Source organism: Ammospiza nelsoni, chromosome 8 (assembly GCF_027579445.1).
Source record: "Ammospiza nelsoni isolate bAmmNel1 chromosome 8, bAmmNel1.pri, whole genome shotgun sequence".
Classification (NCBI taxonomy): domain Eukaryota; kingdom Metazoa; phylum Chordata; class Aves; order Passeriformes; family Passerellidae; genus Ammospiza; species Ammospiza nelsoni.
In genome coordinates, this window is record NC_080640.1 from 38,359,908 (window position 1) to 38,380,452 (window position 20,545).

General features: G+C 45.6%; 1 protein-coding gene across 1 annotated transcript in view; it reads left to right on the forward strand.

Moving 5' to 3' along the window:
* The first annotated feature begins 963 nt into the window (after positions 1-963).
* The window catches only part of TET1 (tet methylcytosine dioxygenase 1), a 59,322-nt gene continuing 39,740 nt past the window's right edge, over positions 964-20,545 (forward strand). The window contains exons 1-2 of the mRNA XM_059476977.1: positions 964-2,968; positions 10,490-10,540. Of these exons, the coding sequence (XP_059332960.1) occupies positions 1,040-2,968; positions 10,490-10,540 (1,980 nt within the window). The 5' untranslated portion in view covers positions 964-1,039. The remainder of the gene's footprint in view (positions 2,969-10,489; positions 10,541-20,545) is intronic.

Consider the following 20,545-nt stretch of genomic DNA (forward strand, 5'->3'; position numbering starts at 1 on the left):
CAGCCATGACTGTAAACAGCTGCACGTGTCTGCTTAGTCCCTCCAGCCTGGAGTGTTGCTGTGGAGGAGGGATGCTGTTGATTCAGCCTGTTCATTGTGCGTTGGGTGGGCGCTGTTTCTGTTGTGTCTTTTGAGATGATTCAGTTTGTTTGGGGAGCTGGGGGGCCTGTGCATTGCAGTTGTGACTGGGGATAAAAGCTTGGGACAGATGTGTGGTGGTTTTTTGAAGGCAAGTTAAGTCTTAGTGATGAAGCAGAGACATCTGCCTTGCATAAAACATGATATAGGCACAGTGTGGAATTAAGGGCTGGAATGTAATACATTGTGAAGGTATTGAGGAAGGTAACACTGGGAAAGATCATTCTTCCCTGGTCCAGTTCCCCTGTAAAAATCGCAGGTTGATCTCTTTGGGGAGCTACTTATCCCATTTTATATGGAAATTCACCATGGTGGGCTGCCAGTGGGTGGTGAAAGAATGGTAGATTCCCTGTGATGATATATTGAGTATGCACAAAAAATAAACTCGGCTTTGTTCTTTTGTTTCTCAGTGTCCTTACACTGATAAATATTAACTTCTCCTTAGTCAGGGGAAGTGTATTGGTTAATGAACTGTAAATAAAATTGAGGAAACTCAAACTTTTTAGTGCTGACATAAAATAGTAAATATGTGGTGTTGCCTGATCATTTGAGTTCAGTTTGCTTTTTTATTTGTGTTACAGGTCTTTAGACAATCTTTTTATTTTATAGTATGCTAATATTTTAAAAGCATTTGTGCTAGTTGAACATAACACCCAATACTGCTATTTCTGATTCTACTTCTGTATTTTTTAATATCAAAAATGGTGAGCTGAATATATGTGCACCTTTTTTTAATTAGAAGTCTATTAATGCTGTTTTGTATCTTTTTCTGTTTCAGAGTTGGCATTGTATGAGCACAGAAGGCAGCAATGGGAGTATGCAATTTCCTACTGAAGAGGTCTCTCAAGAGCTCATGATTTTTTTCCATCTCTCCTCTTGACATTGCTCCTGCTCCACAGACATGGCTCACCATGCCAGGCCTTCCAGATCAGCCAAAAAAGAAGAGTTTGGCAAAAGGAAAACTAACCAGGGCAAAAAGAAATCTAGCCAAGTGAGAAAGAAAAGCACAAAGGCTTCCACAAAAGCTGTTAGTTCTGGAAAAGGTAAAAAGCCAGGGCAAGAAAAAGATGTTAAGAAAAAACAGCAAGAAAAGAAACCAATCATGAGCTCTTCAGGTAGACTTCTCAGGAGCAATGTGACCTTGTCTGGAGCCTCTTGGGTGAGTTTGGAGAAGGCTGACAGTATCCTCTTCCACAGCCAGGATTCTTTCAGCATCAATGGCTTCACCATGGCTCTCCGGAACCGACCCTTCTCCAGAAGCTTGGCCCAAACTCCAATAACTGCAAAGCCCAGGAAAGCTGCAGCACAAAAAAGGCTGGAAACAAGGGAAAAACATGAACAAGATGCCCTGGCAGTGGTAGAAGAGAAAAGTGCTGAAACAGGTGAAAGAGCTTTGAAAGAAGGTGTAGCTCAAGAGGAGTTAGCTGCTCTGCCTGTGGAGGGCTGGCTGTGTGCTGCAGGTGAGGAGGAGCCTGTTATCCCATGTGCCAGCCAGCACCAGGAGGCAGAAATATCTGAAACAGATGACTCCATTCCAAACACTCACCTAACTGATGATGGTACAGAAGCTTCAGAGCTGAAAGCTAAGCTTGAAGACCTGCCCTGTGAGCAGATACTCAGTGACCTTGATACAGGTAGTTTGGCTGAAGCATTTGTTGAAAGTGCTGCCCTGGTGCTTCCATCTTCTCCTTCTGACTCTGGAATTGCCTCTGAATCAAACTCAAAGGTGCTTGCAGGGGCTCCCTTCAATGTGGTGCCCAACAGTACAGAACCTGACTCCAGCTCTGTTGATACCTCAGGCCTCAGCTCTGCAGTGCTGATAGAGTCAGTCACACTTGCCAAATTCCACATTGGAGCGGGGTTGGACATGGTGCTACCTAGGCAAGAGCAAGACTTGCATTCTGCATCCCTAGTTACCTCTGAGTTTAACTCACAAGAACATTTATTAGAAGATGCAAGGTCACGGGCAGATTCCTGCTTGAAGGCAGGCTGGGGTTTGGAATCTGAGAAGAAAGACATTGGTTCAAATTCCAGTTCTGTAGCTGCCTCTGAATCCAATTTGCTTTTACATTTTGAAGGTGCGAGCTCACTTGCAGAGTACCCCATGAAACTGGTTGTGGATTTTGTACCCATTCACAGAGAACTTGATTCAAATTCAGATTTGAGCTTTACAAAAGAGAATTCAGAATTTGACGCAAAGAACATATTTAGAGTATGTGAGCCAGTCTCCAATACCTCTTTAAACAACATTGAAGTAGAGGACATTGAACAGCTTGTTAAATGTATTGATGCTGAGACATTAATTTTGAATTCAGGGTATGTCCCCACTTTATCTTCAGATTTAGGAAAAAGCACAGTTGATAAAATCTCTGCTGAAGGCTCTGGACAATTCTCTGCAGGTTTTGTTTCAGAGTTGCCTTCAAGCATGGAAATCTCTGCTCTTGCCTCAGCAAAAGCCATAAATGCAGATTTGCCAGCTGACTCAAGACTGCAGCATAATGATTATTCATCACAGCTGGGAAGTGTCGGAGCAAGCTTGAATTTGGTTCAGGACAACAACGTGGGCAACAGCACTGAAGCAGCTGAGGCCTCAGGGCCATACTCTGCTAAAAATCCAGCTGGTGATTGCCCTCTTCCATACTCATCTCTGCTCCCTATGCTGGAGAAGAAGAAGCGGAGGCGGTGTGGGGTGTGCGAGCCCTGTCTGCGCAAAACCAACTGCGAGGAGTGCAGCTGCTGCAGGAAGCGCAAAACCAGCCACCGGATATGCAAAAAGAGAAAATGCGAGGAGCTGAAAAAGCCGCCGCCGCCAATCACGCTGCCTTTTGAGGTAAGGCAAAGGAGTTGCAAATTAAGTCACTCTTCTGAGGCTTGAGGTGCATCTTAAAATTGTGCAAAGGGAAGTGCTGGCCACATGACAGCTTCAGAGAGTCAGGGTTCCTGTTGGTGCTAGCAGGTTGTGCAGCAACTTCCTCTTGTCATCTACAGAGCTGTAGGTTAGAGTGAGCTGGAGTCAGTCTTGTTCCTGTTATATAAATGTGTCAAATCAAAGGTAAATATGGCTTTAACTCTGTGTTCCAGATGTTGGTATGTTGGCCACAAGAATGGATCAATTGGAGTGCATAAAGAAATGAGGAAGATTTAGGCACAGAACGCGGGAAGGAGGGAGACTGAGGGTAGTCTTAGGAGATGGTGAATTACAAGGGAGAGTGTTGGTATTTCAAAATACTGAAGGCTAAAAGCTAAGGAAGGCATGTTTTCTGCTCTTTGGTTCAGTTACAGTAATTTGCTTGTGATGACAGATTTGGTGGAAATCAATTTATAAACTTCAGGACCAAGTTGTAGCTGCATTTTCCCCTTTCACATCTCTCTGCCTTTCTAATTGTCTGTTCTTCTGTTTCTCTCATTTCACTTCTCTTTCCTCTCTCCCTTTCTCCTTTACAACATTCCCCATACATCCTTTCTTTTTCTGTGTTTCTTACTCATTTTTCTGACCCATCAGCCTTTTATAACCCAGGTGATAACTTTTGGAACACAGAGGAGGGGAAAAGACAGTCTGTATGCCCATGTGATAACAGCACTGACCTCCTGAGGGATTTCAGTTTCAAGATCAGGCTTTAAATCAGGTAAGTAGGGAGTTGAAGGTAGATTCCCCACATCCCAGCTGAATTCCCTGACCTCTGAGCTGCAGTGAGACTCTGCAGTGCTGGGTCCTGCTGGGAGCGTTCTCTTCATGGGACCCGATAGTACCCGAAGCACAGAGGGGAGAGGCTGTCTTGGTAGTTAAATCCCATCTGCCTTGGGATGTGGGAAACTGAGGTTGCAGTCTCTGCACACCAGCTGTGCTCTGAGAGGAGCAGTTCCATGGAAATGCTGTGTTCTTACAGCAGGTAGGAATTCCTGTCAGCTGCAGAGGCCTCAGGAGAGCTCCTGCTTGCCCTGCTCTGTGCTGTGCTCACCAGGCTTGGCAGAGAAATCCATTCTGTTCTCAGGTAGGCAAGCACAAAGCAGAGTCCTGGAGCAGTGAGGGGATATGGTGTATTCCCCTTTGTGGGGGGAGTGTCTTTTAAGGTGTGATGTTCAGGGAAGTAGGCTTAAACAGTTTGGCTCAGAATTCATTCACAAACCTCTTTCTGTATCAGCTGCTCCTTAATGCTCTTAAAAAGTAAGTGAGGAGAGGGACAGCTGTAATGTGACTTCAGATGGAAATTAATACAATAAAGGTGGTAGAGACTCATCCTGACCTTTTACAGCAAGAGAGTAGTGACATTGTCCTTCTGTGTATTTAGTCAGTGGGATTGAAGAGAAGTTCATGGGAGAGGGTTTGTGGAGCTGAGGTAGGAAGGGATCTAAAAGCCATGTTTTAGAAAGGGTTTTGGCAGGGTCAGTGAAAGGAAGCACTCCAGCTTTTCTGTCAACCTTTGTTTTCCAGGCTGAACATACTGCTTTTCTTGTTGCTCAGCCTGACCACCTCCTTGCAGATCAGCTTTGCCTCTTCACCTTTGTCCTCTCTGGGCACTCCTTTTACTTTCTTTATGAGAGATTCCTTGTTTTTATTATTTCCTTTGGCTGCTTTTATTTCATCTGAGTGGCCGCATTCTGTATGATACATTCAGAGCTGCACCAGAAGCCTTCTTCATTTCTTGTTAAATTTTGTATGAAATCTCAGGGTGCTGCATGGAGGAAATGAAGTATTCCTGACATTTAAGAACATGTCAGGTATTTTCTTACAAAATTGTATTTGAATGAAACCTGGTGTCTTTTCAGATATTCCTAGAAAGAGGCCTTGGTTCATTTTTAGTCTCTAGAAACTGCTCTGAGGAAATGAGAAAGTATTTCTACAGTGTTGTATCAGCTCTTTCAAGGTGTTGGGGGATGGGGAATGCTATCACTCAGTTTAGCAGCTGTCCTTTAGATAAGATTGCAGGGAATTCCATTGTTTTCCCAGGCTGGTAGTACTGGGACTCCTGTGGCAGCAATGTGTTTCAAATAGAAAGCAGCTGAGGAAAACCCAAAACTGGAGGTCTCTGTCCATGGTATGGAAAGTGAACATAAATAATGAAATGAGATTGGCTTCAGTGTGTTCCTTGTTCAGAAGAGTCATGCTTCTTTCTCTCACGTTGGTGGAATGTAAGCATTTTTTGGAGGTGATTCACTGGGAGGAGGGTGTGGGGGGATAGAGCAGGAGCATAGCTGAAATGTTGTTGTTTTGCCTTAAAGGAATTATCTCTCCCCATTCTAACTAAAAAATGCAAAAGTCCCGGTGAAGTCAGTGAGAGCTGTGTGCAACAAATGGCTTCATAGCCACTGTGGAAAAGAAAACCAACACTTTTTCTTTCCTAAGCAGCAAGCAGTCCATACCTGCTGCTTAGGAAAGGAAAAGTGTTGGTTTTCTTTAAGATCTGAGGTGAATTTCCAGTTGCAGGGAGTAAGGCCTGGCTGGTGTAAGCCATGAATGTGAACTGAAGTGCATTTTCCAGCGCCCATGCCCACGTGTGCACCAGCACTTAGCCCTTGGAGAGTATCAGCTGCATGTTTGGAGCTGGCAATAGTTAGGTTACTGTTATTTTCATTAATTCACACATCATCCAGATAAAGATTTGAAAACTGTATTTGATTTAAAAATACCATTTAACAATAGCAGCCATATAAACATTAGGTGATATTGTACCTTCCTGAGTGTAATGGGTTTTGCAGGGATCATGAAAGTCTGGATATGAGGCATGGTGGGCTCTAGTTCCCAGCCCCTGTGTGGAGCAATATCATTGCATGTAATGCCCCTCTTCCTGAGGAATTCCCACTGTGCCTGTTTGGTTTGGAGCTGCTAAAGAAGAATCCTGAAATATATAAGGGAAAAACATTTTCTTGCTTATTGAATTTTTTGAAAGGGCAGCCCAGTAAATAAAATGTAAGGAAGCTTTCATAAGAAGAGAAAAAAGGCTTTATCTTGGGTTACTGTCCCTCTCAGAATGAATAATGCAGGAATACTTCACAGTGAAGAGTTTGAGATGCTTACCCACACAGGATTATGATGCTGCCACATTTTTGTCTTATCTTTAAAGACTGCTGTTTTCTGAAACAGCATTGCAGTTACTGAGGGCTTTTTACAGCTATTTTGTTCCACTACACTAAAGCAGCACAGAATGTGAAAAATATAAAAGCTAAAACCTGAGGCATCATTTTGCAGGGCTTATCGAGGCAAGGTGCCCATGTTTGAGGGTCCTGCCTAGGCAGGGAGCCCTCTTGGGTTGAAATTATCTGCTGGGGAGAGTTTTAATTCCTGTTAGAACTAAATAGCTGGATTTCTGGGGACCTGTAGTCAACAAACTGGCCAAAAAAATGAGGTCACTGAGTGTTGGTTCACTTAGGTTGCCCAAGGTGTCTTGAGACATCTTATTTAATTGCTGTAATCTGAGTAACATGAAATATTAAATAACAATAAGGGCCTGCTTGTCTGTGGGTGTTTAACACGCTGCTGGAAAACCCAGACATATTGAGAAAGGATGCTGCAATTCAAGTTGCTTGGGAGCTTTCCAGCAGCCATTCCTTGAATGGAAAATGCTGAATGAACAGGAACCTTTCACAGCTACTATCTGTCTTAATGCAACTATTTTTGGGGAAGTTTCTCGAGGCTTGAGAAATGAAATTTCTGTTTAAAACTTAAAAAGGGCATGAGAATTATTAGAACATGTTGGTGGTAAGGGATTTTTGCCTGATGCAGACCAGGGGCTTGAACTTTGGTCTCCCACGTTTTTTCTGTCTCTTCTTGAATTTTGAAAGTTTTGCTCTGCTTTGGAACAAAATCAAGTGCTGAAATCTGAAAGAAAAAAAAAAAAAAAGCAAAATGGAATTCTTGTGTTCTAGCCAGGCCCAGCTATAATCAAGAAATTTAGACTTTGTGGTATTTATTTTACAATAGACTCCAGAAATATTTAAGCCAGTTGAATTTTAAAAGGAGTGCACATAAAAGCACAGCTGAGTAGGATAGTTGAGGGTTTTGTAAGGGGTAGCACAGAGCCAGAGGAGTTTGGGAAGGTGTGATGAGCAGAGCTGCATGCAGCCCTCCCTGCTCACGGATGCAGGGAGCTGGAGCCGTGCAGTTCCCCTGTGTTTTACACTGACACTCGTTGTGTGGGAGTGTAAAACAATCACAGCTGCCAGCCCTGTGCCGTGTCTGTGCTCCTGGGTGGGGACCATAATGCAGCTGAATTACAGTGAGCAGGATTAGTGTGTGCTCCAGTTATTTTCAGAGGCTGTATTTCACAAAAATTGTCTCTTCACTGCTCCTTATTTTCTGTGCAGGTTCTCAAACCTTTAAGGGGAAATTATTTGAAGAGATTTCTTTCCTTCCTTGTGTCTGAGGACCTCTAACATGAGGTTACAAGGAAACCTGAAACTGCTGTCCAGGAACTCAATCACAATATGGGGTCTTGGGTTTCTGAGCAAACAAAATACCGTTCCTTTTCACCCTGTATTGAAAAGCATCCGAGTAGCCAAAACTACCAAGAAGAATCAGATCACTAAGTGTGTGTGATTTGCCCTCTCTCATTCTTAATGTGCAAAAACGACCCTTGCAGATGTGGGTAATTTGGGGGCAAGAATACACATCAGTATTTTAATTTTGCCTTACCCTAAATCCTATTTAATGCATCGTTCTGATGCAACTAATGAAGAACTTAGATACAAGGTAGCATCAGACAACAAAAATTGGGTGACAGCTTTCTCTGGTTTAATTGCTACACTGGGGAATGAGTTGTGTGAGCATTTCTGCTGTTTAATTGATTTGGACCAATAAGTGGACAATAATTACATTACGGTGTAGCATTAGGTAAGAAAACAGATTGCAGTTTGTAGCTGACGAGAAGGTGTTCTTACTGGTTTTTATCTTTAGTGCATAAATCCATGGCCGACATTCTGGTTTGGATGTCAGTTGTTGGGAATTCAGGGAGTGCTTGGGTGCCTGCAGTGTGAGATCTGCTGTGGTTGGTTTGTTGTCCCTGGTTAGGGAATGAGGGCTCGCTGTGATCCCTCCGATGTGTGCAGCAGGTGGAGTTGTGGGGAAAACAATTGTATTTGGTGGCCAGTTCCATGGCAGTCCGTGTGCAGTAATTTGTTCTGTTGGGTGCTTGTGAAAAACGCCAATCACTTGGTTTTAAAATTTTAAAAGTTTAATAGTAATAAAATGGTTATAAAAATAGTAATACAATTAGAGGAATAATAATTTGGACAAATTGAATTAGGACAATATGAGACAGTAGAGACAAAGAGTTATGGACAGCCGGGTACCTTTTTCTGGGCAGCACAACCCCCGTAAACAGAGGATTAACCCTTAAAAACAACAGCCTGTTGCATATTCATACACCTCATCCATGATGCATAAATTCCATTCAGACACAGGATTCTGTCTGGGCACTGTCAGCTTTTTCCTCCGAATCCTAACAGCACCTTCGAGGCGGGAAGAAGTTCGGTTCTTCAATAAGAGGGCAATAAATTGTTTTTTTCTGAAAGATTCAGGTGTCCTGTGGCTGCTATCTCGCTGCAAGTCCTTTCTTTAAAAAAAGTATCCTACGTGGCATAGTTTCTATTTTAACGTTTTTTTATAACCCAAAACTATATTTAACACGCTACTTAAGTGAATTAATACAGCATTACTTTCTAACACAACACATATAATATTCATTTGAATATTTGCCAAAAGCCAATCATAAAATTCGCGTTTTTCACACTGCTGTAGGAGCAGGTGAAGCCGGAGGAGTCTGTTGGAGCCGGGCTGCGGTGGGCGCTGGGCTCCCGGCCCCGGGCTGGGACTTTGAGGGGCTGCTGCAGCCGCGGCCCCTCGGCTGGGGAGAGCAGGTGCAGGCAGGGCCTGTGCTGCGAACTCCACCGGGCAGCGGCGATTTCGCTCTTGGCAGGGCGATCCGGCCGCCGGTGCCCGGTGCTGCACGCCCGGTGCCGCTCAGGAGAGGGCCGGGGCTGTGGTGCTCGGTGCCGCTCTGGAGAGGGCCGGGGCTGTGGTGCCCGGTGCCGCTCAGGAGAGGGTCGGGGCTGTGGTGCCCGGTGCCCCTCAGGAGAGGGCCGGGGCTGTGGTGCCCGGTGCCTCACGCCCGGTGCCGCTCAGGAGAGGGCCGGGGCTGTGGTGCTCGGTGCCGCTCTGGAGAGGGTCGGGGCTGTGGTACCCGGTGCCTCACGCCCGGTGCCGCTCAGGAGAGGGCCGGGGCTGTGGTGCTCGGTGCCGCTCAGGAGAGCCTCGGGGCTGTGGTGCTCGGTGCCTCACGCCCGCTGCCGCTCTGGAGAGGCCCGGTGCCGCTCAGGAGAGGGTCGGGGCTGTGGTGCCCGGTGCCCCTCAGGAGAGGGCCGGGGCTGTGGTGCTCGGTGCCTCACGCCCGGTGCCGCTCAGGAGAGGGTCGGGGCTGTGGTGCCCGGTGCCCCTCAGGAGAGGGTCGGGGCTGTGGTGCTCGGTGCCGCTCAGGAGAGCCTCGGGGCTGTGGTGCTCGGTGCCTCACGCCCGCTGCCGCTCTGGAGAGGCCCGGTGCCCCTCAGGAGAGGGTCGGGGCTGTGGTGCTCGGTGCCTCACGCCCGGTGCCGCTCAGGAGAGGGCCGGGGCTGTGGTGCCCGGTGCCCCTCAGGAGAGGGCCGGGGCTGTGGTGCTCGGTGCCTCACGCCCGGTGCCGCTCAGGAGAGGGTCGGGGCTGTGGTGCCCGGTGCCCCTCAGGGGAGGGTCGGGGCTGTGGTGCCCGGTGCCTCACGCCCCGTGCCGCTCAGGAGAGCCTCGGGGCTGCGGTGCCCGGTGCCTCACGCCCGCTGCCGCTCAGGGGAGGGTCGGGGCTGCGCCGCCCCGAGTGCGCACGCGTGCGGGTGCGCGGGGCCCGTGTCCTCGGCTGACCCCGTTCTCCTCGCGGCCCCAGCCGAGCCCACCGACCCCGGCCCCGATGCCCGCGAGGGGCGGCCCGCACCGCCGGGGCCGTGCCCGGGGCGCGGCGGGTCCGTGCCGGCCTTTGCGGGCGGCCTTTGCGGAGCCCCTTTGTTCGGGCGGGCGGCTGTGCGGCCGCCGGGGGGCGCTGCGCGGCGCTGCGCGCTCCCGCGGGGCCGCGCGCGGCCGCCGCTGCGGCAGGAAGCAAAGATGGCGGGGCAGGGGCGCCGCCGCCGTGAGGGGGAACGCGGGGCGCCCGCCATGTGAGGGGCGCCGCGGGGGCGGCGGACTGGCCGCCGGGAGCCGCCGCCGGCCCGTGCGAGGGCCGCGTGTAAAGCACTCGGGGTACTGCAGAAATATCGCTGTTCCATAATAAAAATCGGAGGTGTCCGCCTGCCTTTGTGACCACAACTTATATTCTGCAATTTGATGTTTTTTTAGGTCCTAACAGAAAACAAAAGGCCTCAGAGGAGGAAGCAAAGAGTTTTAAAGGTAACCGATGATTGCTTTGATGTTTATCCCCTCCCGTTTTGAGCAGCATTTTCTTGTCATACGGCCCAGGAAGGCAAAGGGTTAAAGGCTGGGTAGCGGCGCTTTACAGCTATTAAGCAGATTAGCTAATTTTAAAAGCACAGAACATATCCTTTCTTTCCTCTTTCTCTCCAGCATGTTGTAGACATGTTTGAACCTCCCTGCACAAGTCTGCAGACCAAAAGTTTGCTTTTCCCTGCATTGAACGTTCCCTTTAATTTCTTCTGCTCCTAGTTTTATACTTTCAAACGTAACAGTTAAATGTTTTTAGCATACAGGTTTTATGGCAGCTGAAATTTCATGGGGGAAGTCAACGTTAAACTGCGAGCCAAGTTAACAAAAGTGGAATTTTTACAGTTAGTTACTTTACTGAAGTTTTGATATTCTCCCTTTCTTTAAGCTTTAGAATACCTCAACTGAAACTGAAAATCCTGTAAACTTACAACAGCCTTCAGTTTCAGTGGTAACATATTCCTTCCACACTTTTAAAATGGCTATCTTTCATGATAACAAAAGATTGGTCTTGCAAATGCAAATATCTTAGTTTTCAAACCAAAATACAGACTTGCTGCACTCATGGCTAATGTTTTGGGTTGTTTGGGTTTGTTTTTTTTGAGTAACAGGTAGTACATTGATATTGCTTCTCTCAGTTAATCTTTAGACTGTTTTGAATAGAAGTAAGTCATTAATTCTGTGTTGCAAACTAACATGTTGGAGGGTGACTGGGACAAGTAAGATGGATGGTATGGGTAAGATGAAGCTAGTGAAAATTCAAACAAAAAGTATGTTGTTAAACTTATGTTGTTGAACTATTCTAGCTAAATGTAATAAGATAGTTTAGTATTGTTTCAGTACACTAACATTTCAGAAATTGTTGGATATAGTATTTACAAATGCTGACTGGTCTGCAGTATCATTTTACTTGAAATCATCCCAATTTCTTAACAGTTGTGTTGTCATTGTTACAGTTACAGAAAGTTTGGTAAGACAAACCAAAGTTAAGATTAAGTAAGGAGCAGATAACTTGTCCAACCTGAAGGGTGTCTGTCTTTTCATGTGGAGTAGTTGTGCAAACAGTGGTTTTACAACGCTGGCAAATGTTAGCGGGCTTGTTGTGCATTCAAATAAGCCATTGAAATATTTGCATTTTTGTTGTTCTGGGTATGATTTTAATTATTCATTTTAATACTGCTGCTCTTTGTAATATACCACATGGGTGTAGCTAAAACTTGAAGAGTTTGCTCATTCTGTCTTTTGTGCTGTTGACAGTAGCATGCAAAATAAGGAGTGTTTGTAAAGCAGTCAGTTTATGATGTGTAATTGGTGTGAAGAGTGGAAAATGTGGGCTTTTGGTCGCAGACAGATGGGTGTCTGTCTGCACTCGTGGCTCATGGTTGGTCTTGAGATTTTCCTCTGGAGTGCCTTTTGCCACTGTTTGTGATGTGGTGGCCCAGCAGGTTGCTATGTAATAGGAGTCTGTCATTCCTGTCCTTTCCAAAAAGCCTCTGAAGAGTTTTTTTCCACCATGACTCTTGAATGGAAAGGCTTGTCTGGTTCTGTGTGTGTAATATCCATGTCAGTCGTTGGGCCTGGGCTGGTTTATGTTTGACTTTTTCTTTGCTGAACTGATTCTGTGATAGTTCCTCTTTGGTTTTAGGTACTGGCTTTGTGTTTTCTGGTATTTGTATTTGTTTTGTGGTGCTGGGGTGTATTTTCTAAGAGTTTGTCTCGTTGCACCCACCCAGGAGGGCACAGTAGCTCTGGAGGCATCTCCTGGAATGCTGCACTGGGGCTGCCTTTGGTTTTGGATGGGAGAAGGGAGGCTGGGCACCTGAGTTCCACTGCAGCAAACTTCCAAAAAGCTGCATGCTTTGCACACTTCTTTCCTAGGGCATTTTAGAAGTGTGGCATTGTGTTACCTGGCTCTAAGCTGGTTTCTGCTGTTGCTGGGACACCACGTAAAGACCATGAAAAGTGGTGTTGTCCTGTCTGTTGAATTATGACTTCAGTGTTTGATTTTATGATTGGTTGTGGCTGAGGGCATCTGACCACTGACATTTTCAAAATTCAAACAGGATGTGTCCTTTTTAATTTGTATTTTCTTCAAATAATATTCTTAGGCTCCTTAAAGGAGGATTTGTCATACTTTCTTCCAATAATACATGGAGCTCTGGGTTTTTTCCTAACTCTCCTAAGTTTTGATAGATGCACATTTCTTTCCTTAGAGGGTTCATGTTCTTCTAACTGTGCTGCTGCGGACCAGGCCATTCCCAAATTCTGTACAGGGGAAAAGCAGCAGTGCTTTCCAGGTGCAAATAGGTTGGACAGATACAAACAGGACTAAAAGTGATGCACACTATTACACTGTGCCTTTTGTGTACTATTTATAGCTTTCTATACTCATGTCTTAATTCTCCTTTCTGGTTATTGGGCAGCTTGTTTGGGAAATTCATCTGTGCCATAAATACTGTATTAGGTTCTCCATGTTTATTTTGAAAGAGCATCTGAAATATTCATCACTTCTAGCAGGCAAGTGCTCATTAATGAAAGGAAGCTTTGTAAGCTCCCAGTAATGGATACAAGGGAAGGAATATACTTAGTTTTCCTTAGGGTTTATATTGTGTTCTTTTCCCAGTTGAGCAGACACTTCTTTAGTTTTATTCCTGCTAATGGAAAACCTATATAGAAGGGATTCATACTTAAAAATTAATTTGCCTGCATTTCCAAAGTCACATTTTACATCCTGCTTCACTTAACATCATCCCTTTTAGCCACTTAGTGGTGTGGTGGCTGAGTCTGGGCAGTGCAGTGCACCTCTTCCTAAGGACTGGGAAATGCTTGCAGTCACTTCCAAGGTCATTATCAGCACAGAGCTCAGAAGAACGGGGCAGTTGCACCTGTGTTGTGGTGCCAGGGAAATCTGCAGGAGCACGTGCAGGAGCAGAGAGGAAGGTGAGGAGAGCTCCGAGCCCCCAGAGGATCGCTTGGTGAGACACAGTCCGTGCGTTAAACTCCCGGCGTTCTGGGGAGCCAGGGCTGCCTTTGCGTGCCTGCCGGGCTTTGTGGCCCTCGTGGAGACTGAAGAAACCCAAAACAGCAACAAAACAAAAGGAAGGAGAAAGAAAGGGAGGGGAAACTCAGGGAAGAGCCTGGGAGAAACCCCGAGTGAGGTGTGCAGTGCTGGGTGACGCTGTGGCTGCCTGCACAGCCTGAGCTGCGTTTGTGCATCAACACTGCAGCAGTGCCCACGGTGCCAGCAGTGCCCACGGTGCCAGCAGTGCCCACGGTGCCTGCTCACCCTCTGCAGCATCCCCTCAGCTGAGGGCAGGCCAAAGCCACACGTGACTCAGTATCCACAACTTTGGGCTGTTTATAAACACCGTTCCAGGAACATCAAAGTTTTATTTCCATCAAGGCTGCAAATAGCTGATGGAGCACCCTCTTAATTTTTCTTTTCCAGATGTGCAAAGCATAGTCTTGTAAAAAAGCAACTTGAAAACATTAAGTTGGCTTGGCAGACCTGCTGTTGCTCTTTTTATGATGCAGTTTTAGTTTTGCAGCTTAAAGAAACTAAAAATACACTTTTTTGATCAAGGTCATACATGTGTTAACAAGGTTTAGGAATACAAGTGCTAAATTTCATGATGATGCTTGGAGTGAGCAAGGATTGAACTGATGTGGAACATTTATTCTGAATTATGGTGTTTATTTTTAGTGTATAATATCTGCCAAAATTTTTAGCTGGATGAAATTAAATTTTATTACTTTTTTCCCTTTTGAACTGAGATATGAGCAAGTCAATGGATGGAGTTGCACTGCAGTGGAATTTTACAGGGAAAGAAGGAAGAATGGTATAATACAAATTGGAAAGGATGCTGTCCAGAAAGGACTTCTCATATTTGTTGTGGTGTTTTCTTTTAATAGACTTTATCACCTTGGAGCATATTCCTTCAATAAATCCCAATTGAAATTGCATTGAGTATGGATTGAAAGTTTCTTCTTGTTTCTTACTCCCTGTCTTTTTGCTCCTGTTTTTTGATAGGTAGACCTTACTTTTGGTATCAAAGCATCCTACGCAAACCAGTTCACTTGTATTTTTAAAAATAAGATAATTAACTTAGCTGTTACTTGGATTTTTTTCAACATTTTTTGAAAGAAATGTTCTCTTTTTCACCTTTATTGAGCTGAATGTACACCTGTCAGAATGGGATTAAATCTTTAATATTTTTTGCATTTGGTAACCTCATGCAGCCCCTTGATGTGAGCAGGCACGGTTGTGGTTGTGGTTTAGCACAGGGCATTTGCCCCTCAGCTTTCCAGCCCTTGCACATGAATGCACTCATGGACATGTGAAGCACTTGCATGTTGTTTGTGCAGTTCAGCCAGCACCACTCATGGATGTGGATGGTTTTGAATAGAGCCCTAACAAAGAAAGCCTTTGTAAGTGATCTGTAAATTATTAGTCTTACTCTATTTTCTAATCCTTGATTTTCCCAGTTTCTGGTGGAGTGGGAGCCTGTCCCTTGGGAATTCTTTCCTGGTGTGCAGAGATGCTGTGCTGCCTTTGCCCCCATTCCTCTAGGGCTCCCTGATTCTGTGCAGCTCCCTCTCCATGTCCCTGTGCTGCTGTCTGCCCCACAGCTCCCCAAAACATTGAGGGAAGAGAGGATACCTGCCCTGGAGAGGGGGCAGGGAGGAGCAGGGGTTCTGGTTTAACTCCTTCACTGCTGGAGCAGAGCAGCTGTGAGCACAGTGCCCCTCCTCAGGGCAGGGAGGTGTTGGCTGAGGCCAGGCTGGACCTCACGATCACAGTGCTTTTGGAGGGCTTGGCGTGTTTTGAATCAGGATTTATTTGTAGATCTTGACTCTCATGGTCTCTTTTAGTGTAGGGCCTTCCTTCTAAGTACTTCATTGTATTTAGAAGTGGAGCTTTGAAAAACTAGAAAATGTGTTTGTGGTCAAAAGTGTCATAAAACATCCAGTGGAAGTAGCATTGCTTTTGGAAAGGGAGGAAAGCGTGCATGTGGAGATGAAGGTCAGTTGTGTAGGTGTGTTGATTGATACATTGTTTAGATGTTCTTTATCAGGAATTACAAAATAAACACAGGTTTCTCTTCCAGCTGTGTTGCTTTGTTGGCATTGTGTGCATTCAGTACTGCATAATGAGCTTTATTCCATTCTTGTCCTTGCTGTGTGTGGTGCAGACACTGAAATAACTGAGCTGGCTCTGCCAATGCCAGTGATCAGTTCTCAGAGTGCTGCTGGCCATACCTTTATTGACAGTAACACCTAAAAAATCCTTTGGAAATGGCTGCTCCCTGGTTGGGATCTGATACCACATTGCCAAGCAAGTTTGTTTATTGCTTTTAGCAACTGATGTGGGAGAAAAGCATTGAGGAGCCCTAAACTCACCTGAGTGGCAGCAGACTCAACATTTGTGGTTTGTTTTTTTCTTTCTGCCATGTTATACCAAGAGTTTTGTTTAGTGTTACTGATTATGGGAAAGTTAATTTAGCTGATTCTATGACAGCACACTGGCATTAGTAGGAAGCTTGCTTTTCTAGAGACCGAGAGATCTGATTTGTACTAAAATAAATTCTTAATTATAGGATTTCACTGGGGAGGTAAGAAGAATTCATGCTTTCTTTTTAAATGTTTAATGTATGAAACTTAAGTGACATGAAGAAAAAGGAAGGCAGCATTTAATCAACTAACAATAATCCCTTTTCATTCATTTCTGTAAAATTCATTTATAGGCTATAGACAATAAGGCTGTCCTTGTTGTCCTAACAACTTTAATATTAAGCCTTCTAGAATATGAGGGGTTTTTGGAGCTGACTTACAATTGAGTGGTTTGTGTCTTGACTGAATTCCTTTCTCAGTGTTTTGTTGGTGCTGTCTGTATTGCATTATAGTTTAAGCAGTGCCCTATAGTAAAATGGGGCTGTACATTTAATTTTCCTGAGAGAAGGGGTTTGTTGTGAATAAGAGGGCAGACTGCTGTGTGTTTGTAAATGCAGAACATTCACTTTCGTGGCAGACGATCCTGTCTGAGCCTGCAGTGCTGCTGTTCCAGCCTGCAGTGAAAGCTGCTGCTCCTGTGAAGAGCAAGTGGAAGTTACAGTGCAGATTCTGCCTTCAGCTTTACTTAAACCATAGGTGAGCAAGCTCTCAGGCAGAAAAGGAAACACAATTTGCCTTTTTTTAGGCTTTTTTTCCTCATGAGAGTAAGCAAAACATAGATGAAAAATCCTGAATAGGCCTTCCTCATAGCCTGGTGCCTTAAGAGGTCAGCATGACTATTTCTTTTTTTTTATTTTTTTAATCTGAGTTAAGCTGCTCCTGTCACTGAGTTTTCTATTTCTAAAGAGTATGTTACTCCTTTTTATCTTGTGGCCCCTCATCAGCTTTAAAACCAGGCTGGAATGGTGTTGTGTGTCCTTAGCAGTTCTGGTCTGAGAGCTGCTACCAACATGTAGTAACTTGTAAATAATGGGATTGCTTGTACAACAGGTGGTGGGGCACAGACCATGGTCCTGAATTAAAGAGCTGAATATCTTCTGCTTAGATTACAGGAACTGTGGAAAGTTATGTTGTTAGTTCAGCAGTTTGGATCTTCACTGCCCTGAACCTGAAGAGAAATTGCCTCAGTTTGGTTCACATGTGGTAAACCCAGGAAAGACCACTATGAACACTTGTTCTTGTGCTGGGAGGTTGTAAGACTGTATCCTTTTGTTTGGCTTAAACATAACTTTTTTAAAAAGATAGCTGAAAGAACTTGAATTTGAAAATGCCCATGGATGAAAAGTGTATCCAAACATCTAACAAGATGCTTTAAAAAATGCTTTACTCTCTCTGTCTTGTTGCAAAAAAGTGCACCATAGTTCAAGGGCAGACTTCTCCAGCCTTAACTTAAAGTCATTGAGTCTCGTTAAACTTTTGTATGCTAGAACAAGGAGCCCTCTGTTATCAGCATTCTTTTCCACATAGACTGAGCAGGAGTTTGTGGCTTTTCAATTTTCTTTCTCTTTGCTAAATTGGAGAGAGTGAGTAGAGAGTGAACTTGAGGCTTTCACTTCAAGATGTTTCAGTCCTTTGTCATTCCTGTGCTCCTGGGAGCCCTCTCCAGCATATCAATGCCTTGCCTGAATTGGGGATGCCAGAGCAGGATGCTTTATTCTGCCAGCAGGTGCAAAAGTGCCAAGTGCAGGACTGAAAGTAAGCACTCTTTTCCTAATGATATTGTGATTTATGCACCCAAGGATCTCAGTAGCCCTTTCAGCCATAAGGCTGTGCAGGAGTTTCTGTAGTTACTGTGCAGCTGTATTGCCCATGTTAATGTCCCCCTGCTTTCCAAGGTGCAAACCTGCCTTTTGTACATGCAGTCCCAGCCTCTGGCTAGCACAGAGCTTCCCTCTAGCTGTAGTGAAATGGCTGGCCTGCCAGATTCGTCTGTCAGGCTCTGAACGATTAGCTGTTTTCTAGGTGTTAATTGGCTGCTCTGTCACATTGTTGCTGAGGGGGCTGCCCATGGCTGTGATTTGCTCCCTGAGCCCCTCTTTGAGCACTTGGTGATTCTCCATTTGCAGGAAGGGCCAGGCAGCTCTTCCTGAACCCTGTGCCGGTGGTTTCATAAATGAGTGAACCACAGGAGACATCAGCTAGGGTGGGCAAATTCAGAGACCGCGTTTCTTTCATCTCTGCTTTTGAGCTAAAGCACACTGGGGCAAAGTTCTCTTAGGGATACATATTGTTGCAGATTGTATCATTTTTCTTTGCTGGCCTAATTGAGTGCTATATTTTCCAGAGTTGCCAGGGTCTCTTTGAGTGCTTGGTTTCAATGTTGATGACAAATGATTGAGTAATTCAAAACACCAGTAAAAAACAAACCAAACCAAACCCAAAACCCAAGGAAAACAAAAATGACCAGACAAGCTGCTTGTTTATATTTGCTTCTGTGGCAGTAAAAGTGCTGTAATGTTTGGGGCTTTTTCTTTCTTAACAAATCAACTTTGGATGCCTGTGTAGAAGAATGGGGTCTCCTTCACCCTGTTTTTCCTTGCTCCTGTTTGTAGCTTTTACAAGATAGATACAGGAGTTGATGGAAACAACAATTTGAGTTTGTGGCTGAGAGAGCCCCTTTCCAGGTAGTCATTCAACAAATACATTTCAATGGGAGCCACCATTTGAAGCCTTTGCAGTCAGAATTAGTATCCTGCAGTTTTTAATTTTGTAGTAAGTGTATCCTTTGGGGTCTGATACTGTAGATCTGAGCGGTCTCACTGAAGCTGTTGCACAGGGTGGGTGGGAGGGCTCTGCTCTGGTAGTGGTGTAGGAGAGAAAAGGAAGAGAACAAAGGTATAAAGACTTTGGGGCCATAATGTGCTAATTCCTCCTGGAAAGAGACAATGAGGAGCTTTTCTGGTGGGGAGGTTGGCTGGTGTTTCAAGAACATGGCAAGGAGAATATAAATGTAGATTAAATGGAGACAAAACTGGGAGCTAGGCTGCAGCTTGGAGAATGTTCTTTGCTGTTGTGGCTAGAAATATGGATGTAAAAGCAACAGCAGCTGGAGCAGACTTTGCAGCTGTACTGGGATCCAGTGTGAAACGCTCCTTGCTGTGATGCTCAGGTTGGTGAGTGGGTGGGTTGATACTCAAGGAAGCTGGAAGTGAGTGGGATACCTCCAGGAAAGCCTGAATGTCGTGCCCCAGGTCAGGTTCCTTTCCCCAGATTTGCAGAACCTCTTGTTCTCTGAGTTTCTGTCTAAACCGGCTTCTGTGGTAAAACTTGTCTACATGGTTTTGCCCAGTCCTGTGCCGTCCCTCAGTGCCATCTGTGAACACTGCTCCCTTGCAGAGCAAAGCCCCTTGTACATCAGGCTGTGTTACATTAACAAAGGGCTTCAATCTGTTTCTGTGCATTTAGATTTATAGAAAATGTGCCTTAGCTGGGGCACTGCAGGGGTGTGGTACCCTGAGAGACTCCTTCAGTGTGCTGGTACCTGCTTCATTCCTGCGGTGAGATGGATGGGAACATTCCCCAGCTTCAGCTTGGCCCCTGCTCTGCTGTTCTCTGGTTTGGGAGCCTGCCTGGACACCCTGCTCAGGCTGCAGCCTTGGGCAGCAACCCACAGCATGCAGCTGCTGTCTGCGTTACTGCAGTATCAGACATGTCATGGGGGCAGAAACAGAAGTTTGTTCTTAGTTGTATCACTGTATCCGCCTTTAATTTAAAAGAAATCCAAGAAGAAAATGTAGCTGTATTCAGGAGGTGACCTACAGCTTCCACAGCACCCCCTTACATCTGTCTGTTCTAAGCAGTGCATGGCTTCCTGCACAGCACTTGGCAGAAGCAGCTGCCCCTCCCTGGTGCCTGTCCTATCCATGTCCTGTCTCCTTGTCCCTGTATGTTGGGCCTGTCCAGTGCAAGTCCTTGATTCTGCTGAATTTCTGCAGGAATCTCTGCATGTACCAGGGACGACAGCAGGAATAAATGCCAGAAGAGTAAATTGCTGCTCAGCTGGGTGGTGCTTTCTTGTCTCTTGGTGAGGCAGTGATACCTGACTGTTGGACCATGAGCCAAACACCTTGTTTGAATGTTAGATTAAATACATTTGGGGTCTTCTCCAAACAGTTTTTCTGGAACAGCACTCGTATTGTGCTTTTGGCTCTCTGAGGAGCTGCCAGCTCTGTCCCAGCTTGGAGGGACACATGGGGCTGGCTGTGTGGCTGCAGACCCTGCAGCAGGATCCAGGCTTACCCGTGGCACTGCAGCTGGCAGGTGCTTCTCACCCGCTCATCCTTTTGTTCTGGTGGATGTGGTGACCCTGGCAGAGCTGTCTTTTGGGTCACCCCAGTTTTGGCACAAGCAGGGGGTGCAGTTATTGTTTGGGCCGTTGGGCACTGCGTTCACATGGGACCTGAGCAGAATCTGACAGGGAGGGCAGGCTGGGGGCTTTGGCAC